Source organism: Glandiceps talaboti, chromosome 1 (genome assembly GCF_964340395.1).
Source record: "Glandiceps talaboti chromosome 1, keGlaTala1.1, whole genome shotgun sequence".
NCBI classification, from domain to species: Eukaryota; Metazoa; Hemichordata; class Enteropneusta; family Spengelidae; genus Glandiceps; species Glandiceps talaboti.
In genome coordinates, this window is record NC_135549.1 from 2018707 (window position 1) to 2039444 (window position 20738).

The 20738-nt window shown below is 37.3% G+C and overlaps 2 protein-coding genes across 2 annotated transcripts; both read right to left on the reverse strand.

Moving 5' to 3' along the window:
- Window positions 1–3650: 3650 nt before the first annotated feature.
- LOC144443140 (uridylate-specific endoribonuclease B-like) lies at window positions 3651–7989 on the reverse strand. The gene is made up of 3 exons (XM_078132511.1): window positions 7329–7989; window positions 5816–5949; window positions 3651–3902 (listed from the first exon to the last, which is right to left on the reverse strand). The coding sequence occupies exons 1-3, from the start codon at window positions 7987–7989 to the stop codon at window positions 3651–3653; spliced, it is 1047 nt and encodes a 348-aa protein (XP_077988637.1).
- Window positions 7990–17420: 9431 nt separating this feature from the next.
- On the reverse strand, window positions 17421–20312 carry LOC144443150 (poly(U)-specific endoribonuclease-like). The gene is made up of 3 exons (XM_078132520.1): window positions 19694–20312; window positions 17998–18131; window positions 17421–17675 (listed from the first exon to the last, which is right to left on the reverse strand). Exons 1-3 carry the CDS (start codon window positions 20310–20312, stop codon window positions 17421–17423), a joined length of 1008 nt encoding a protein of 335 aa, XP_077988646.1.
- Window positions 20313–20738: the final 426 nt, after the last annotated feature.

Consider the following 20738-nt stretch of genomic DNA (forward strand, 5'->3'; position numbering starts at 1 on the left):
ACATTATCTGAAGGAATAAAGTGGTCAATATCCGCTGCTTTGTCAATCAGTTTATACTCAACAAATTAACTAGTTTCATCTGTGGTTTTAGATAATACATGTACATTTATAAGAAGAAGCAGATAATGATATATGTGTGTTTAAAGCAAGCAATGTTTTATCCGAAAAAAGGACACAGTACTTTGTAGTGACTGCGTTGATAATTGTACATTCTTATACATGATATAACTTAACAATTTTAAGAACGTTCCCAATAAGCTCAGCATCCAAGAATTTGAAACAATGTTACAATATGAAATATATTTATTATAATCACAATTCACCTTTAAGTAGTGAGAACGACTGCCAAAGCTTGTCTACTTAATCATCGTATACATTATTGTTTGGAGTATTGCCATGCAAAGTGTGAAATGGAGTGTATGTTTGATTGTTAACACATAATTGTGACGACTCTATGACGCGAATATTTTATAAAAGTACCACTGCTATATGTAACATACATTGAGACTTTAAGACGGTATGGGTTTTTTAATATATGTATAAGAAGATTTCTGTTTTCAAGGAACACAACAGAAAATAAGGCATTTCCATAAACGTTTGCTCTTGAGACTAATTTCATGAATTTAAATCACACCAATTTCTCCCAATTACCATGAAAACCAAACTCTTTTTCACCTTCGTTGTTCTCGCTGTGGTTCACTATTACCTCATAGGAATTAGCAGATATACGTATGTATCAGTTGAAAAATGAATATTCATGATTCCTGAGTGCGTATTACCGTAGGATAAATAGTCCTGAATATTCAGTTGTTATTAGGGGTCCAAGGCCGTAGGCTTGGGTTGTTAGGGTTTTTCTTCTTCTTCTGCCGTTTTTTGTTGAGCTAGAACTAGAAAACGGTTGCCCGTAAACCTTTCAAACTTGGTAGGCTTATCGGGGACCATAAGTACTCGTGCACTTGGCCCAGCAATTTTGGGCTGCGTGCGGTCACGTGAACTTGGCCGCCATATTGTTTTTTTCGAAAAAATTGCATTTTTCCTTTAAAAATCTTCTTCTCCAGAACGAACAGTCCACGAACAGTCCACAACTTCTCCAAAAGCACTGCTTGACTTGCAATTGACTTTGGCAAATGTAATCAACTACTTGACTTCTTTGAAGTTTGTAAACGAGAAAACATTTCAATGCGTAGTTTCACGGCAATGGTTGATTTAAGAAATCCAGTGGCGGCCATATTGGATTTTTCTCAAAATCATTTTAAAAATGTTCTTCTCTGAAACCAGAGTATAGATAACCTTACAATTTGGCGTGTAGAAGGAAGACTACTCCAAACTTCATACAGCACACCGTTGCCTGCTGGGCAAACCGCTTGGGCCCCGCAAACGCTGCTTGCAGCTTTAATTATTCTTTCAATTTGCATCCTTTTTCTGTAAGTCATGATGAGAGTTGCCGGCTTGGAATCTGCAGTTGCAGGTTCGACCATGTCGCTGCTGTGTATTTCTGAATGGCTATCGAGTCTAAATGAAGTGATTATATCATAAGCTCCTGCAGTAAACTTATATATTAACATAATTATATTTTCAAATAATGCGCTCAAATAGATTAATTAGGTTTTATATTTGTGGTTGTCAATAAATACACATATTACTTAGACACCATACGCTTTTGGAGTTATTTATGTGTGTCAACGAAAAATGATACGTTTAATATTTTTTCCTATACGCTTTGGCCAGGATAAGGAAGTTTCTGCGCCCGAAGAACCAGGAAAAGAGGAATGGGGCGTAACAATCCTGAAGACGTACAAGTGCACGCATCGGAAAAAATGGTCATGCGTTCAGCTTCTGGGACTTTGGAAAGCAGCACAAAGACGTGATACATAAAATAAGAACGGGTGCAAAACCAAATGTAACATATGGCATTAGTTACCCATGCCCTTCTGCCCTATAATAACATCCCTATTGAAGTCAGCGAAAATTGGAAACAGCTTCTAAAACATTACTTGACTCTATTTTCACTTCACACTTCTTCCATTATGTTTATTTTCAACAAAATATTATAATTTACATGTTTAACTTTAAGCTGTTTATACCTTGACGTATCATGATAGCGTCGCATTCTTGATTCCTGTGAGTGGGAAGAGCATTGGCGACTAACTCAAACAACAAAATTGTCAACTACAATTCAACTCATCAAATACAACATAGCTATCTTAATGCACTTAATAAGTGCACCTCAAATTGCGGTGAAAACATGCCATCACAGTGAAACTTTGAGAGAAAAACAACTCACAAATACTAAAACTACGCATCAGTCAAGAAAGATATGCCATGCACAGTATGTCTACTCTAATGTATGTAATGCTATTATTTTAGTGTCTCAGGTGGTCCATGTCTGTTGGCATGCCACGCTTTAAGGTTTTTTTGACATTTTGATGCATCCAGGAGTAAGGTAAAAGATTCAAACTCAAACAAAGTTGGTGACTGATCACACAGTACTTGGGGCGAATGGTGTTTCGGAGGTGGGGTCACCATTTTCCATGCAAATGTATGAAGAATCGAGGGTCTTGATTTTTTGTGCAGTGTTATAATTCTTTTATCACAGATATTGCAATGACAGAAGGGGGGGGGGTCAGTAATATTTGTACAAGGTCTTGGATCAATCTTTTTCACGCACTGGGATTTTGAAGAAAAAAAACACACCATATAATTCATATCCAGTCCCTTACTACACTCCGTTATACAGGGTCATGTTTTCATTTGCAAGATTGAAATCCCCATTTTATAGTAGCAAGACAAAAAGTACTACCGTCACCACATTTTCTGGGACCTTTGCAAGAAATACGAACATAATGCAAGTCCGTATAATATGTTGCCATATTCACCAATTAATCAAACTCTTTGCTAAAACAGCAATTCTTTACAATTCAGCCATTCCTCCCTGTTAACAATATGGCCTTTCATTAACTGTAAATATAGCAGTCTGAGTAATATCCTTCCTATTTAAAACTAAGATGTGGTGTTTACGTTTTATAAAATTTGATATGTCGTTGAAAACAAATACCATAATTCTACTCTGGTATTAAATCGAGGTTAAAGACTGACGCAAACTAAAATTAGTGTTATGACATGTTGATATCAGCTATTGAATGGACGTTGGTTTAATTGTACTCACAGTAGGGCGACATATCTGATAACTTCAATGATCTTACATGTTGGGGGACTTCCAATGTGTACACTATATTGATCAAGAGGGTATGGTGATCATGGTTATTATATCCACACAACAGAAACACCGCTATCAATCACTTGTGTAATCTACCATATGGAACAATGAGAGGTTTAGTTTGTGTCTGTCTTACCAAACCGAGACTGTAATTGCTAGAGTAGTATGATTGAACCTAACGATCTATTGGTTCTGTTCACTCCTCACAAAAAAGAGTGTTATGAAATTACCCGACTTGACTTGCTATATGTGTGTGTCCGTGTGCATGTGCGTGTGCGTGTGCGTGCGTGCGTGTGTGCGTGTGTGTGTGTGTGTGTGTGTGTGTGTGTGTGTGTGTGTGTGTGTTCTCCATTTCACACTATTCAACATGTTCAATGTACTTTCAATGTCATATGTTTCAATACAGTGCTGTTTTGGATACATCAATGACCCTTTAATCATGGACAGGATAGCAAGTAGTAAGCTTGGTATCACAGTTAAGAATATTTGAAGGACAGTAGAGGTCTACGTTGTAAGGCCCAAGACGCACATATGTGTGTCCTTCCTTGCATCCAGACAGGAATACAGCTGTGTACAAACACATTTCAAAAGCTGGGGTAGTGCCGAAAAATGTGCTTCCAACAGGGTTTATGATACCATCCCAGACGAATTCAATATTCATTATCTGTTGTTTATCACTTGGAGTCTGAAAAAAAGATAAAATTATTTGACAAATTAACTAAGGTCATTGCTACACTGGTCAATAAACTTTACATAGTTCGATTACCTCTGTCTCCACTGACTTTGACCGTATCACGAGACAGAACATAGTGCCTAACACGTGGTATGAAGTAATTATTTCCGGTACCTACCATCTGATCACATGATACTGTCTAACGCACTGCAGTGGCCACACAAAATACTAATACAAGTCAATAGTTTAAGGAATGCCTATGTATGTTATCAAAATTACATTCCTCTGTGAGTTACAGAGAGAAACGTGTCAAATCACACATGTGTGGATACAGATGGGACTAGCGATTGGAAATAAATTGAAACGATTACTTGATTCTCGGGAGCTTATTTAGGTCCCATTTATCGTAACAGCGATGACCATCGACCATAAAGATGAAACACTGAATAATGCATTCTGTGAATTCCGCTCTTTTACGTACTTTATGTGTGCTTATTAGTTATTTTTGTAACATTCATTTTCTGCACTGACCCGGTATGACCTTTGTTTCGAACTAAGATGTGGTAGCACTGAAGGCTTGCTTAGAATGCTTATTCCTTATTATGGTACGATATTTTAAGAAATCCTTTTAAGAATGTACGGCTGAAAATGTTGTGAGTGGCTAGATGAATACGGCGGGACTTGAGCTATGTTATTTCAACTAATGGGTATTTATGAACTGCTTCTTGTGGATAAATTGTCCTCACAGCAACTTAAAACAGCTAACTGCAGAAAATATCACAACTTTTTATCTAGAGTTAAAACAAAGTACATAAACACGTGCCACAGGACAAGTACGCAATGTCAATTTACATTAACGTCAAAAGGGTGCGTATACATCACGAATACAGGACTGGTCAAAGTATTATTCTGTTCACGAGACTAACTGGACAATTACCCTGTACTAATTTGACATTTTCAGCCAAATCACGTTAACTTTCATGATGTGCCTGCAGACTTATATCACATTGGAAACAATTAGGGCGAGGCTATGACATCACAATCTGACTAAGGAATGAATAAATAAGGGTTGCTGCTTCCGTTTACGTATATTAAACCTTTATGACATTTCTCACGAATGTAAAACAACTTAACATTCCGTCAACAAAAGTGAGCGGTATTACTTTGATGAGCCTACTTCTCTGTAATAAATGGTCACTTCAACTGTTACAATAAATTTACCGCCAAATATACAAAGATGAACGTTTACAACTTTCTTTAAGTGTGGCTTGTGTCGTAAAGTCGCACTGAAATTAGACTTATAGCAGTCAATAAACTAAGTGAACAAACTTGAAAAGTCAGCAGTAACAGTATGTGTTGAGTTGTAAATGCACATAGAAGTGCAAGTGGTCTCCGTTTTTATAACAAACGTACTTGGCTGTCAACTAGCACTAATACTAGTATATTCTCTGTGAACATAGTACGAAAAACACACATCATCGTGAATTATGTTGTAAATACCTGGCACTAAAAGATGAATGCCTGCTAAGATGAACACATCGTAAAACAAATGGCGAAAGTTTTACACTGCATAAATAACAACCAAACTATTCACAGGCTCTTACTGAATGTAGGTCATACTTGAATTGCCAGAAGTGGTGTGCATGTGTACCACACGACATGATTACTGAAACAAAAAGTATGCTTCCAAACTTTAATATCACAATGCGTTATCAACATATCCCGAGTAAGTCGCAAAATGTGTGTGTGTGTGTGGGGGGGGGGGGTGTTGTTGTTGTTGTTGTTGTTGTTGTTGTTGTTGTTGTTGTTGTTGTTGTTGTTGTTGTTGTTGTTGTTGTTGTATCGTGAGTCACACGATCGATAAGTCATTCTTGTTTGTCAAATTGTGCTTCATATGTACATTTGTGTAAAACTGTGTAAAGTACCTTATTTGCCGTGACTCCACGGTATTGGATGTAGCCTTCCTTCTCCAGCATGTACAGTCTTACCCAATTATGAATGCCAGATACAAATCCTTCTGGTTTCACTTTTTCCTTGTTTTTCTTCACCTTCAAATTTCCTGAAAATGAAGTCCACATGAGAGTGACTATCTAGATTTAATTTTCGTCTAAAAACTCATCTTTGTAGAAAGTACATATTGTGCAAAGCAGCTACTCGTACTTTAACATGAACTTATTAGTAATTAATTTCCAGCGTACTGTTCACCCCCCCCCCCTCACGTTTTTGGGTTCTGATTTTAGTGATTTGTACTGTACAATTTTTTACGTATGTTTTATGATTGTGTTGTATAGCACCTTGAGACGTCTTTTTACATGGAAGCCGTTTTTTAAGAAATAAATATTATTATATTAGCAATTATTATTATCGTCATATTCATCTAAACCATCAGATATGATGCAATAGTCTTTGTATAGTTGAGTTTACTTTGAACTTTAATTCAACAGCTTCTGACAAATGATTATGACGTGTATTTCACACTTGAGACCACTATTGTAATGAACAGAGGGTATCATTACCATTCGAAACTGAAAGGGCGGGAAATAATATTTAAATACGTCATGCGCTCTGGGAGTGGTGCGATGGTATGTTTGAACCGCTACTGATAATATGCGGATGTGACAATACGAATAAGATGGTGGATTTGAAGGAATGGTAATAGTGTCTAGGATAAAAATCGTGATATAAGAAAAGGGGCTTGCTACTGTATTATATTGACCAACAAAATCACAATCAAACGTGAAAGTCGACTTTGTCATCAGCAAAAGGTCAATCCAAAAAAAAAGTGCCAAGTGAATAATCGGAATTCAAAATGTGCCAAAAAGAGGTTATAATCTGATGTTTTACACACTTCGTTAAGGCAGTACCTGCCTGTAAAGGCTGAATTCTAAATGTATGGCTTCTCTTTATCAAATGGACCACTACATGTAAAACAACGACAATCAATAATTAACCCTAGTCTATTTGTACGTACGTACGTATGTATGGTAAAATCGACAAATAAAATCCTGAATCAGTTGACAACAATACCTTCAAAATATGCTAAAGACCTATCTTTAATATCATGATATATATCAAATGACATGTCTCTGAAACCTATTTTCACAAATCACGAATCAAAGTACAGTAATGTGATATTACTGTGATTGCAGGCAAAAGCATTGTATTACGAACAGGCAAAGAACTAATCAGAACGCTCTGCTGTATACGTACCAGCAGGTTTTTTAAAAACATTTCAATGATTCAATGCAATATTTTATGATTAAACGGTACAACTGATTCTTTACATTTTGAAGATAATATGGCCATTTTTATTCTGTAAATATAAGCGCCAAAATATCGGTATTAATTATACTTTTTATATTTAATTTCTGAATATAAAAATGACAAGTGTGCTATTCCTTATGAGATTTGAACTCACAATACGTAGGATATCCTCACCTACAAATACACGATCAAAAGCACTATGCATATCCTTGTCTTTCTTGAACCAAATAGCATGCAATTTTTCTTTCATCTCGATTGCATCATCCCCTACAATTTGCTTCTCTAGTAGGTAGACATGAAGCCGTTTGGCAACAAATGTCTGCATTACTGCTTCAAGGAACTTGTCTTGTTCATTATATGCCATAATTTCCTTATTTCCAATATTTTCGTCAAGAATACCACAAATGTCTAATAAAGAGATGAAATGTTTAAAGAGTGGCATTTCGAACACATCTTGTCTGACCTGATCAAATAGCGGCTGCGCAGTAATGGGACAAACGCCATCAGAATTTGACATCTGTCCATTCTTTCCATAGATGTCGCCTTGTCCGACGCCCTCAACCAACCGAGGAAAAATTTTGTAATCTTTGTCGGGTACAAGGTGAGTGTCAAGATCCCAAAGATTCCTGCAAAGTAAAATGAAGGTGCCATTTCCTGGTGGTACCTGCAGTCTGGCACTGAATAAACTAGTCAAAAAGTCATGATTTTCATAACAGCGTCCGAACAATCTTGATTTGATGCAAATGATGACGATATATTTGTCCATGCTGACGTAAAGGCAATGACCTCTTCGTCGACAGTAGGCACACCATTGTCGGTTTAATGATGTTGCCATCGCACCCGGTGAAAATGGGTCCTCGAAGCAATTCCAATTCAACACAGTATGGAGAAAGCACAGTAAAGCATGTAAAAATGCATGTCTCTTTAACAGAGCTACGTCACTAGTATTAAACTTTGGGGAAAGCCCCTACAGTCAAGCATCATGGGAAGGATAATTTCGTAACAGTTCACATATTTTTTTAATTATTTACGTCTGCATTTCGATCCTTCGAGCATCAATGTATTTTATTCGATGAAGACAAGAAAACGTGGTACCGTCTTTCTGCTAAAAGGACACCGAACTCATAGTTACATCACTATGAGTAATGCTTATGCAGACAGAGGGCAATCCCCTAACCGGAAACAATTTTGACACGTGATCTGAAAGTCTAATAACCCTAGACCTCTTTGACCTTACCCAGATTTAGAGCAGTTGAAAGCATGATGAAAACAAATATATCAGTCCCTACCCTTGAATGCCTATCACGCTACATCGATCAGATTAATCAATTATAGACTACTACTGTTGTTGTTGTTGTTGTTGTTGTTGTTGTTGTTGTTGTCCCACTTCTAGCTATGAGTCAAAAACAGCTCTACCCTAATAGAAGCATGTTTCATTGATGTACGATGGTATATGTTGCAAAGTTCCAAAGAAAAAGACTTTCAAAGTTATGAATGATCTCCACCCAGTAGCATCAACATCAGTTCTTATGAAAGTATTTAAAAGAGTTCTAGTCCCACACCTCCAGATTCTAATATCTGAGTTCATGGACCCTTTACAGTTTGCATATAGAAGTAAACATAGTGTTGAAGACGCTGTTATATTGGTCTTAAACAAAATTTATTCACATTTAGACAATCCTGGAACCTTTGTACACCTCATGCTTTTCGACTTTTCAAGCGCTTTTACAATGTAATACGATACAGCCACTTTTACCAGCAGAAAAACTTTTAAATGCATGAATGAATCTCAATGTATGAATCTCAATATTCCAACTGTTTTATGGACACTGGACTATCTCACAAATCGACCGTAGTATTCGAAAGTTTATCTAGGTGAGCTCTCCGACAATATACACAAATACGGGGGCACCACAGAGGATAGTACTGTCTCCCTTTCTATTTACCATATATACAACTGATTGTAGAAATTAGACAAGAAATTAGTACATTTGTAAAGTGGTGTGACCGGAACGTTATCTAGAACTTAACGTAGGTAAAACCAAAACCGTCTGTGTACGAAGATAGTTTGATCAAGGGTGAAGTTGTCGATAGAGTTGGAACATATACGTATTTAGGGATGACTCTTGATGATAAGTTTTCATGGAAACTGAACACACTTGCCATTGTCAAAACAGTTCACAGTCGATTATACTGAGATATTTTAATGTTACAAGTTTAGGGGTAGACCATTCGATATCCGGGGGGGGGGGCTTGGAAGATTGCTGGACAGTCATTTTTTTTTCCCACCTGCTTGCCTGAGAATTTTTTTTTTCTCCTTCGCCTATGCTGGCAACTATTTTTTTCTTTGCTTCTTTGAGATATCCGGATTTTTTTTACGTCAATGTTGAACACCTACATTTGTTGCCACAATTTTCTGTTTGGTTTTCGCACAGGGTAATACAGAGAGTAAAAAGATGCTGTTCTGTCACACACAGATTTTATTTAGAAAACTATATATTTCATACATGTTTGATTTTCAATTAAATAAACATCATTGACAGTTTTTATGCCATGGTATAATGACACACTGAAAATACAAATCGGAAACTTGATTGGTGAGCTCAGACATTCAGATAGACCGGCCAGTTTCTCCAGCTTGGGGGATGGGGGATGGGGGGTGTCAGTGTTTTTTTCCATTGGGCCAACAAAAAGTCACTAACCCCCCCGTGAATAAAGTTTCGTAGCATCTGACAGTAAGCTGTAGAGGGAAGAGCTTTGAGACTGGGATATGTCCACCTCTTGTGTGAGTGTGTGTGAATGGGGGGGGGGTTCTAGGGGGTCTGCCCTAGAAGCCCTGGAGGATTTTTACTTCTAAAGGCAATGTTTAGGCTATTCACAGACACTTTCAGACAATAATTTGCAAGCTTTACAAGACAGCTCTAACATGTAAAAAGCAACTACATAAGGTTGAAACATTTTTGAAATAAAGTTCCATAGCATCTTGACAGTAAGAGGTGGAGGAAAGAACTTTGATTTGAGGCTTGGACATGTCTACCTCTTATGGGAGGTCCTAGGGGTGTCCCCTAGAAGTTTTTCAAGTTTTTTTTACCAATTTTGGTGAATTTATTGTTGGTTTAACGAATGAGTGGCCTCTGGGGTGATGGAGTCCAAGGGCTTCCCACCTGCCAGATCTGCAGTTTTTTGTTTCTATTTAGGCAATTTTTAGGTTATTCATAGCCTCAGAGATATATATTGCCAAGCATCGAAAAGCTAAAGTAAATATAACTTTTTAAATAGGTTTTCCATGTTATAAAAGTGGGCCTGTAACATTGGTATAGGGGCATTGATATTGCATGCATAGTAAAGTTACTGATGTGTTAGAGCACTTTAGGTCATACCTAGTGTACAATAGAAACTTGAATTTGAGTTGTGGTGTCGATACATGTAGTGTCTGAAATAGGAAGTATATCATCCTTCTGACAAATTCATACTGAAGAGACTAGAACAATTTAGATTAAGTTCTTTTATAAACTATCCAATAGTATGAAGATTACCATTACAAAACCTTTTACCATTACAAAACCTACATAAACAGCAACCCTGGGAAAAGAAAGGCAACACAACATTCGACGTTACAATGGGCAGTTATGATGGTGCCGAAACATGCGAGCTGGTAGGAAGCTTCCTCCTCTCCCAACTACAAGGCCCTGATATCAACATAGGGCTATACAGAGATGACGGATTAGCCGTTTCGAACACATCACCAAGAGACACAGAAAACATCAAGAAAAACATATGCCGCATTTTCCACCTCAACGGACTACGCATAACAATAGAAGCCAACAAACAGATAATCAACTTTTTAGATGTCACCCTCAACTTGAGCAACGATACGTACCGGCCCTACACAAAGCCCGACACCATCCTGCAATATGTACACCGAGATAGCAACCACCCACAAACCACGACTAAGAGCATACCCACTGGTATTAACAAACGCCTATCATTACACTCTTCGAACAAAGCATCTTTCGACCAAGCCGCACCTCCATACCAAAAAGCACTCAACGAGAGCGGATACAAATACACACTACACTACGAGCCGACCACGACCTCTAGACGAAGAAACAGACAACGGAAAGACATATTATGGTACAACCCCCCATTCAGCAAAAATGTTAGCACCAACATCGGACACAGATTCCTCAGCCTTGTAGACAAACACTTCCACAAAGATCATAAACTCAGAAAAATCTTCAACCGCAACACCGTTAAAATCAGTTACAGCTGCATGAATAACATCAAGCATGTCATCAACAACCACAACAAACGCATCCTTATTTCACACGAACGCACCAACACCACCGTAAACAGCACCAATGCCAATAAAACATGCAACTGTCGGCAAAAGAAAACATGCCCGCTCAACGAAAACTGCCTACAGAAATCCATAATCTACCAAGCAGCCGTCACACGCAAGGACAACGACATTACAGAAACATATCATACATCGGGCTCACAGAAAACGAGTTTAAGACAAGGTACAGAAACCACACAGCATCATTCCGACACACTAAACATAGGAACTCTACGGAACTCAGCAAACATATCTGGACCCTCAAGGATAAAAACATCGACCACTCCATTTCCTGGCGACCACTTTCATCCCACCCAACCTACAATAGCGCAAGCAAGAAGTGCAATTTATGCCTCAAAGAAAAGTTCTTTATTATCTGCCGACCCGAAACGAATGAACTTGTATCCTCTTGTCGCCATCGAAATAAAACATTGTTGTGTAACACCTGACCCATCGCACACATAATTGACACCTTTTGTATAAACAAAAGCACCACTCAACACCCTAGGTAAAACCCGCCTTACACCACACGATTTATACGAGGTATATTCAGTACATCAACATCTCCTGACGAGTGATTTACTCACGAAAAAGCAGGCTTGTAGAGACGAAAAACCCGACTTGATTTTCTTCTACCCTCAACATATACTCCGCTCTGCGTGCAGACGTATCGAGCACTGTACTACGGACAAATCTTACCACTGACTTCCTATATATATATATATATATGTAGTCACAGAAGGAAGTCATGTCTTGTCGTCAGAAGTAATGATTTACTTTTATTTTCTTATCCAGGCAATGCTACAAGCTTAAGGCTGTGGATCGCTATAAGTGAACCTCCATCAATCGTTGGCAGCCATTACAAAGTATAAACATATCTTCACCAGTGCTCCAGTTTACCTGAGAAAGCTATAATTGTATCAATGAGACTTGAATTTTTTCTTTCTGGTGAACAATAAAGTAGTGTGTAAAAGTATAATTGTAGTGATGGACTGATACCTTTACTGGTCGAATGCATGGCACGTTGTTTGCACATATAGGCATAGTGAACTGTGTGTGTGTGTGTGTGTGTGTGTGTGTGTGTGTGTGTGTGTGTGTGTGTGCGCGCGCGCGCGCGCGCGTGTGTGTGTGTGTGTGTGTGTGTAAATAACATAAGTCAAAAACCGCAAGATGGATTGCCTTCAACTTTGCCTTCAATGACATGAATTTTTGTGTTGGACAATTGTAATGGTAAAATGGTCAGGTGTGGTCCTTTCCAAATCTTGGCTCATTATGTAATATGTAGAATAAAACAGAACATTTCAAAAAAAAAAGCTTGCCATAGTTTTGCAACATACATTGAAACAATGACGAAATGAGAATGGATGATGGCATTGATTTTGAAATTTTAACTACATGTACTAACATAAATTTAGCATTGTCTTTCTTCTTGGAAACCCAAAGTGAAACAACATGGTCAAAGTCCGAGTTTGTAACTCAATAATTGGAAATATAATACAACACGTATGTGGAAAAGTTTGTTATTGTACGTAAAGGGAGTGTATGCTTTGTAAATAAAATGAGTCAACTAAACAAAAATTCTACATTATAGGGCTATTTTGTTTATGATCCATCTCTCATCCATATGACCACTTGGGCTATTTTTAAAGTTTCAATGCCAAGAGTATGATCTTGTTGGGGAACAACGCTCGCATACATTTGGGAGTGCGGCCAAACTAACACGTGTACCTGAGCTGTCTATCATTCTCACTTTGTTCACTTTTTAGTCACCACATTTCAGGTCGCTAACACGGTGACAAAAAAGTGCAAATGTGGACAGCAGAAAGTGTTGATGAACTATGAGATTGTTTTCACACCACAGATTGGCAAATAATTTTTTGTTTCTGTCGTTAATCCACATGAGCTTTACGCATCTAAGCTGAGGCAGGCTCTCGCTCAATTATTGTTACTTTTGTATGAACATTCATTAATATATTCATATATTCATACGACCATTTACTTTTGTATTTGTTTACTCTTGTTCAACATACAGAATATATGATGTAGTGTTCGCAATTCTTCGGGGTGTTAAGAACGCCCTCTGTGGGCATACAAGAAAACCTATTTTTCACGTGTCATACCTAGGTTTTCAATCTCATAGCATGATTCCATGACGTAGGATATCAGAAATGATGTAATAAATGTACGTCATATGCAACACGTATGAATTTTATATTTTGGACGACGGTAATGAATTGAAATGAATTGTATCTATAATATGTACCAACGGCTAACCAAAATCAGTAAATAATTGGCAATCTTCCTCCCCTTTCTACTCTTGCCAAATCCATAATGCATCTCTAAGTTTTAAAATCTTTATTATCTCGCCCTCTCTCCGAATATCCGATATATATTCCTCTCGAGTGTGTTTAGTAGTACATGTTGTATGCCTCCTTTATTTCAGTATACAAAGTGAAACAATAAGATATTGATTGTTAATAGTATTACATTCAACTATTATTTTACATTTATAAGGGAAAGTGCGAGATCAGGGAATAGGCGGAGGGTGGCAACCTGTCATGTGATACATAAGATTGATACTATATATGTATATAACTGACATGTGTTTACTTGCAGACTGAGTCATTTCATTATAGAATACCAATTATTTATAAATCAGTAGGTTATATAAGTCATAAATAACGCCTGTCTGTCTGTCTGTCTGTCTGTCTGTCTGTCTGTCTGTCTGTCTGTCTGTCTGTCTGTCTGTCTGTCTGTCTGTCGCTGTCTGTCTGTCTGTCTGTCTGTCTGACTCTGTCTGTCTGTTTGTTTGTCTGTCTATTTAATTTGATTAGAGACTATCGTCATAATTCCTTGGATGTAGTCGTTTGTTATTATCAACACAGGGGGGGGGGGCTATGACTGTTATAATCAACACGGGGAGATGTGACTGTTATTATCAACACGGGAAGCTGTTAGTGTTATTATCAACACGGGGAGATGTGACTGTTATTATTAACACGTGGAGATGTGACTGTTATTATCAACACGGGGAGATGTGACTGTTATTATCAACACGGGGAGATGTGACTGTTATTATTAACACGTGGAGATGTGACTGTTATTATTAACACGTGGAGATGTGACTGTTATTATTAACACGTGGAGATGTGACTGTTATTATCAACACGGGGAGATGTGACTGTTATTATCAACACGTGGAGATGTGACTGTTATTATCAACACGGGGAGATGTGACTGTTATTATTAACACGTAGAGATGTGACTTATTGTGAACACGGGGAGATGTGACAGATATTATCAACATGGGGAGCTGTGACAATATGGAACTACTTTTAATTTTACTTTATTTCTTGGATGTCATTATGCGATACCTGGTAGGACTAGTGTAGCTCTAGATGATGGTCACGTGTTACGAGTCAGTGACCTACATACAATATCGTAATTCTTGTTCTGTTAGCCATGTTTTTCCAGGTTCCCTATTTCGATTTGGAGTCGTAAACAACTCGTTTCTTCATTATAAATAATGATGGGGAAGAGAAACTATTCACTGTGTTTTATTTGGCAACAAGTGCTTCCCCATACTGCTCTTATTTTAAGGGCAAGTTCTTTGTTAACGTAGGGTTCAAACAATAGGCCATAGCCACAGCATATTTTATCATCTTCATATACTATTATATCAAATTTAATGAATTGTAAATCGAATGACATTGGTGACCATTAATTTTGGTTTGTGCATTGTGGGATATGGTCACGTGATAATTAGACAAATATCAATCATCTGACATAGAGATTCCTTAATTTATGTATGCAGTTCAACTTTACTTTGTAAGTACGTGATATAGATCACTGTAGATAAAGTATTGACATCTACATACATACATACATACATACATACATACATACATACATACATACATACATACATACATAGGTAGGTGTTATTTGTCGATGAAATACTAAGTAATGCTATTGACGTTCGCACACACACACACACACACACACACTCACACACACACACACACACACAGACACACAGACACACAGACACACACACACACATATATATATATATATATATATATATATATATATATATATATATATATATATATATATATATATATATATATATATATATATATATATATGTACGTACATTTGTATGTACGGACAGACAGGCAGACAGACATTTTTGTCATTATTACAATACCTAAACCCCCATGTCTATTTTACATTCACTTTATTATCATGTTAAGCAAATATAAAACATTATTTCAAAACTGATCCTTCATATGAAACCGCAATGTAGAATTTAGAAACACAGAACTATTGCTGACAACTATAACTGTGTACGGTAAATGGAATCGTTTGAACATATACCATATAAAGGAAATATATCGACTGAAGCGTAGCTGACAAAACACGGTAACAACACAAACTAGAAACTTAAGGGGTTTTTTTCTATTTTTTTCACAGGGTAAAGGACAAATAATCAATTTTGTACTCGCGATTTTCCGGATTTCTAATATTATTTTCTGTATATTTCAAATAAAGTTTTAAATACTGTTTCCTCTCACTGTTTTTTTTCTATTTCCTACCTGATATCAATGTCTCATCTGAGTTTATCAGCTTTGCATTAATTAGTAGCTTGCTAGAAACTCACTATCTGCCCAAATTAACGCATTATGCCGTGAGTGTAAACATCTACTGATCCGACTAATGATCCGTGTATTACCGTTATTTGTCCTTTACCCTGTGTTTTTTTCTAAACGGTAGATTGCACGAAATACTAAAATTACAAACGTAAAAAATGTATGGAATGTAGAGATATTTCAGATTTCAGGCATGGTTCATTGCAGTCGTGTTCTTTCATGTTATACATATATTAATATGTGTGCTTCAAATGTGCTCCTGTTTCTAAATCTTGTATTTGATATGTTTCTGGTACCCCCCCCCCCCCCGCGTTCAGTCTTTGCATAAAACGGAATGTTGTAGTATTATATTATGTTTTGAATGTTGAAAATATTTCAGATTGATCATTGCATTTTACACCCATCAATCATTTCAATTGTACCTGCTTTGTTTCGTACAACTACATCATATCAAATGAATTTGAATACCATGTTTATCACTGATCGAAACAGCCATCGAATCTTGCTGAAAATTAACTCTAACTGTAACCTTGTCTTGAAGTATCAGGGTGGTTTGATCGATGTCGATGTAACTGGTCACGTGTTTCAAAAAATGTTCTTCCTGCCAACGCATACGTCTGATCTGTTCTACCACGAGCATTTGCAAACATACGATGTTTTGCATGATTTTTATCCACACATTTGTAGACCTTCGGCATTTGCCTACATGGTGTATGCTAAACTGAGTAATCATAGGTTGATGACTTTCAGATCATGTCTTTGCGTTTTTCTAGCGCCACCAACGACTAATAATTACTAGGATAACTTCACAACCGAAGTTCTTTAGGCCCTGGCCCTCTCTTGGCATATATTTTCATCGGAAAATAATTCTGATCAGAAGAAAAACCGTCATAACATGGACAACCTTAAAGTTAGACTTGATCTCTACATTTTAACATCATTTTCTTATTTTCTGCTGTTTTTCCATGAATACTTGAAGTTTCGTTTCATTACATTTTCTTGATCAAACCGAGCAAACACCTTTATAAACGCTAGACTCCATATTGTCAGTCGTTCTTGATTTCGTTAGAAAAGTTCATTCATATGAGCTACTTGATTAATAAACGTCAGCCAATTGCAACCAAGTATAGATAAACACACGTTTTACGTCTAGAGTCAACCGAGGTCATTAACCTTGACAAGGGAAATTATTGATTTAGCTAACCACCTAAAACCAAACGACATTGTCTACAAACAGTAACTCCTCAACACATCAATATTACACTTTCAACGTTAATGTTCAACTGAGTAGCAAATATCAATGTCGACATCACCGTTAGGAACATTTCCAGGACAATACAGATCAACATTATGTGACCCAAGACGGATGTACGTATGCCCTTCTTTGCAGCCAGTTAAGAATACTGCTGTGTACAGACAGATATCGAACGCCGGTGTGGTTCCAATAAACGTGCTTCCCACTGGTTTGATGATGACGTCATCCAATGCGAATTCAATATTCAAGATTTCTTTCCCATCGTTTGGAGGCTGAAAAGCAAGAATAGGGAAATGAAATGTTATCATTTGTTTATCGCAATTTATTTATTTAGTTTTTGCTCAAATATCAATCTTGAATCGACTTTCATCGGTTACTTTATATAAACAAAGTGTATTAGGCTCAATGGATGCATTTGTCGGATTTCGCTTCAGTCTAAATACATTTCACGTAGCTACCATTTGTATACATCGAAAATATGCCTATCAACCTGGATGGGTTTAGATAAAGAGTATGCACTTTGGGATTGAACACAGACACTGATACATTATGATTATGCTGCATTTAAACATGTGAAATGGACAATCTGTCTACCTGTTTTCCGTGAAGACCGTGGTATTGGATAAATCCATGTTTTTCCAGAAGATAATATCTCACCCAGTTGTGGATGCCGGTTACAAAACCTTCTGGTTTCAATCTCTGACCGTCTTTGTCGATTTTAAGCCCACCTGGAACACATACAAATTGGAAGCATTTCTATTGATGGAATTGTACAACGTTACAAGAGAATTTCTCAGATGTTTTTTATTGTGGGGAAAGGGGTAAAGGTTAAAGGTCTATATGTTAAATATGCCCCATGACTACTGAGAGTCAGGGCCGGGTCACTAGTCGTGACTCGGTCTGATTAAAATCTGATGTAGGAATACAGTTCGATTTATTTTTTTCCTTCGTATATTGTCGTTTGTTCAGTTTGGTTTCGATATTTTGTTCCGGGAGGGGTCACCTTCTTCCTAAGAAATCGAAAACAAACGAGAATATACGAAGAAAATTTTGGTAAATAAAGAAATAAGTCGTATTCTTACATCAGGTTTAAATCACTGGAAGATTTTAGTCACTTGACCATAAACTTCAAGTTTGTATGTATGGGTCGATCGTTGGTCAGGGTCAGTTATTATTCATGTCCTTCGAGCCCCTTTTCACGTAATTCTTGTACAAAATACATAATTTGTACAGAATCACATAAAATGAATGATTATACAGGAGACGAGGTCACAGGTAACAACCATCATAAATTATCACAACCATGCTTTTCTCCAACTGACATTTGTAATTGACAAAAAGCACCATGCGTATTAAATGGACTTGTTTTATGATTAACAAGCAAGGACATTGCTATAGATATCTTTGTTGAAACATCCTACGGTTTGAAATACCAACATAGCACAGATTTGTACGTGCGTTGATAAGGTTACAGAAAAAGGACATAGTACGTACGTTGAACAATTCATATACTCTTTCTAGTTGTTATCATAACTGCCAACTTTACGGTACAAAATCCTTGGGTCTTTGGTTTATTTATGTCGGCAGGGTTAAGATCGACGTCTGCATGTCATAAACTCTGCATCTACGTACCCACGACAGGTGTCACTCGTATGCATGAACAGACACTGTGTTTCTTTTGATTGGCTGTGACGAGAAGGGCCACTTAGAATAGTATATCTGAATTCAAAATTAAATGCAGCTGTCTGACTTGGGCACGTTCACCAAAATACTACACTAACTTGCGTGGATGTATCCTAGTGAAGAGATCAGTTTTATCAGATAATATTTGATATGTGTAATTCACTGGAAGACTGATATCAAAATTAGAAGGAATCCATCTTTTTTTCCAAATCATTCTACATTCTATACATTACCAGCCATGAGTCAGGGTGGCGTGGCTATCGGCAATTCAATCTGTCGACGATAGTCATTCCTAATCATTGACGTATATCATTTGAGATGCAAACATTTTACGTTAACCAGGACAATCGTTAGAGTCAACTTAGATCAGTATATTGTAGTTTTGCACAAAGAAAAATGCATTGCGTGTGTGACAATAAGTTAAAAATAAAATTTTGTAATGTATTGTATTGCTTTCAGTTGTCATTTGATTACATACAGTTTTACAACCGAAAGTTATAAACGCTTTTATGACATTATCGAGTCGGACTTCACCCCAGCGACACAAAGTCACGTTTGCAAGCATACGTTTGCATACGTATACGTATACACTTCCCTTCATTCTTACCAATAAAGACCCTTTCAAATGCACAAGACATCTTTCCTTTGTGTAGTCTTTCAGAAAACCACACATTTCTTAGTTTCGCTTTCAGGTCGCATTCTTCAGCTCCTACAAACCCTCTTTCTTGTAGATACACATGCAGTCGTCTGCAGCACGGCTCATGCAGAATTTCATCGAGAAACACACCAATATCGTGAGTAGTTGTACCATTACGGGGTTTTGACTCTGTAGTGCCAAAATACTCGAGTAGTTGAACAAACTTTCCAAAAGCCTTGGTCTTCAGGAGATTACTTCTGAGATAACGAAATAACGGCGATTTCGTTTGGAAAATTGCTGTACCTCGTTCCCGTTCGTCTCTTTCTTCGAAACTTGGGTAGATTCTGTAATCTTTGTTGGGTTCTAGACGCTTATTAACTTCCCATAAGTTTCTACAGAGCAGAATGAATGCTCCGTTGTCTGCAGGTAGGTATGACCTCGCATTAAACAATGCGTTCAGAAACGTGTGGCTTCGGTAACAACGTCCAGAAATCCTCGATTTGACGCATACAATCTCTATATAACGAACTCTATCCTCGAATAAACTGTGGCCTCTTCTTTTGCAGTAAGCACACCACACTCTACCCATGGGTATGTAGAAGAAAGTGACAAAATTAACCTTATTTGGAGCTCCGTTGCGTGGGTGTTTGTTGTGGTGCGTATAAGGAAATAAGTACACAATGTATCTTGTAAATGTACATAGCCGATAGTAAATTCTAGTCACGAATAAGCATGTCATATAAAGCGGGGTATTCCCAACTAAACGGGGTTGCCACACACGTAGTGTGCAATGGATTTCTTACTATACAAAGAAATTCAGAAGACTTTGGGGAAAACTTACGCTATCAGTTCTCCTGAAATATTACGAATCGTGACAAATACAAATAGTTGCGAAGTGAGGTTAAAATGTTTCAGACATCATTAATTATGTTACTTTTGTTTTGTTTTCTTGCTCGAGGTTGACACCCCGGATTCTCCGAAATGACTTATCTACAATATGACGTCATTGTTTTGC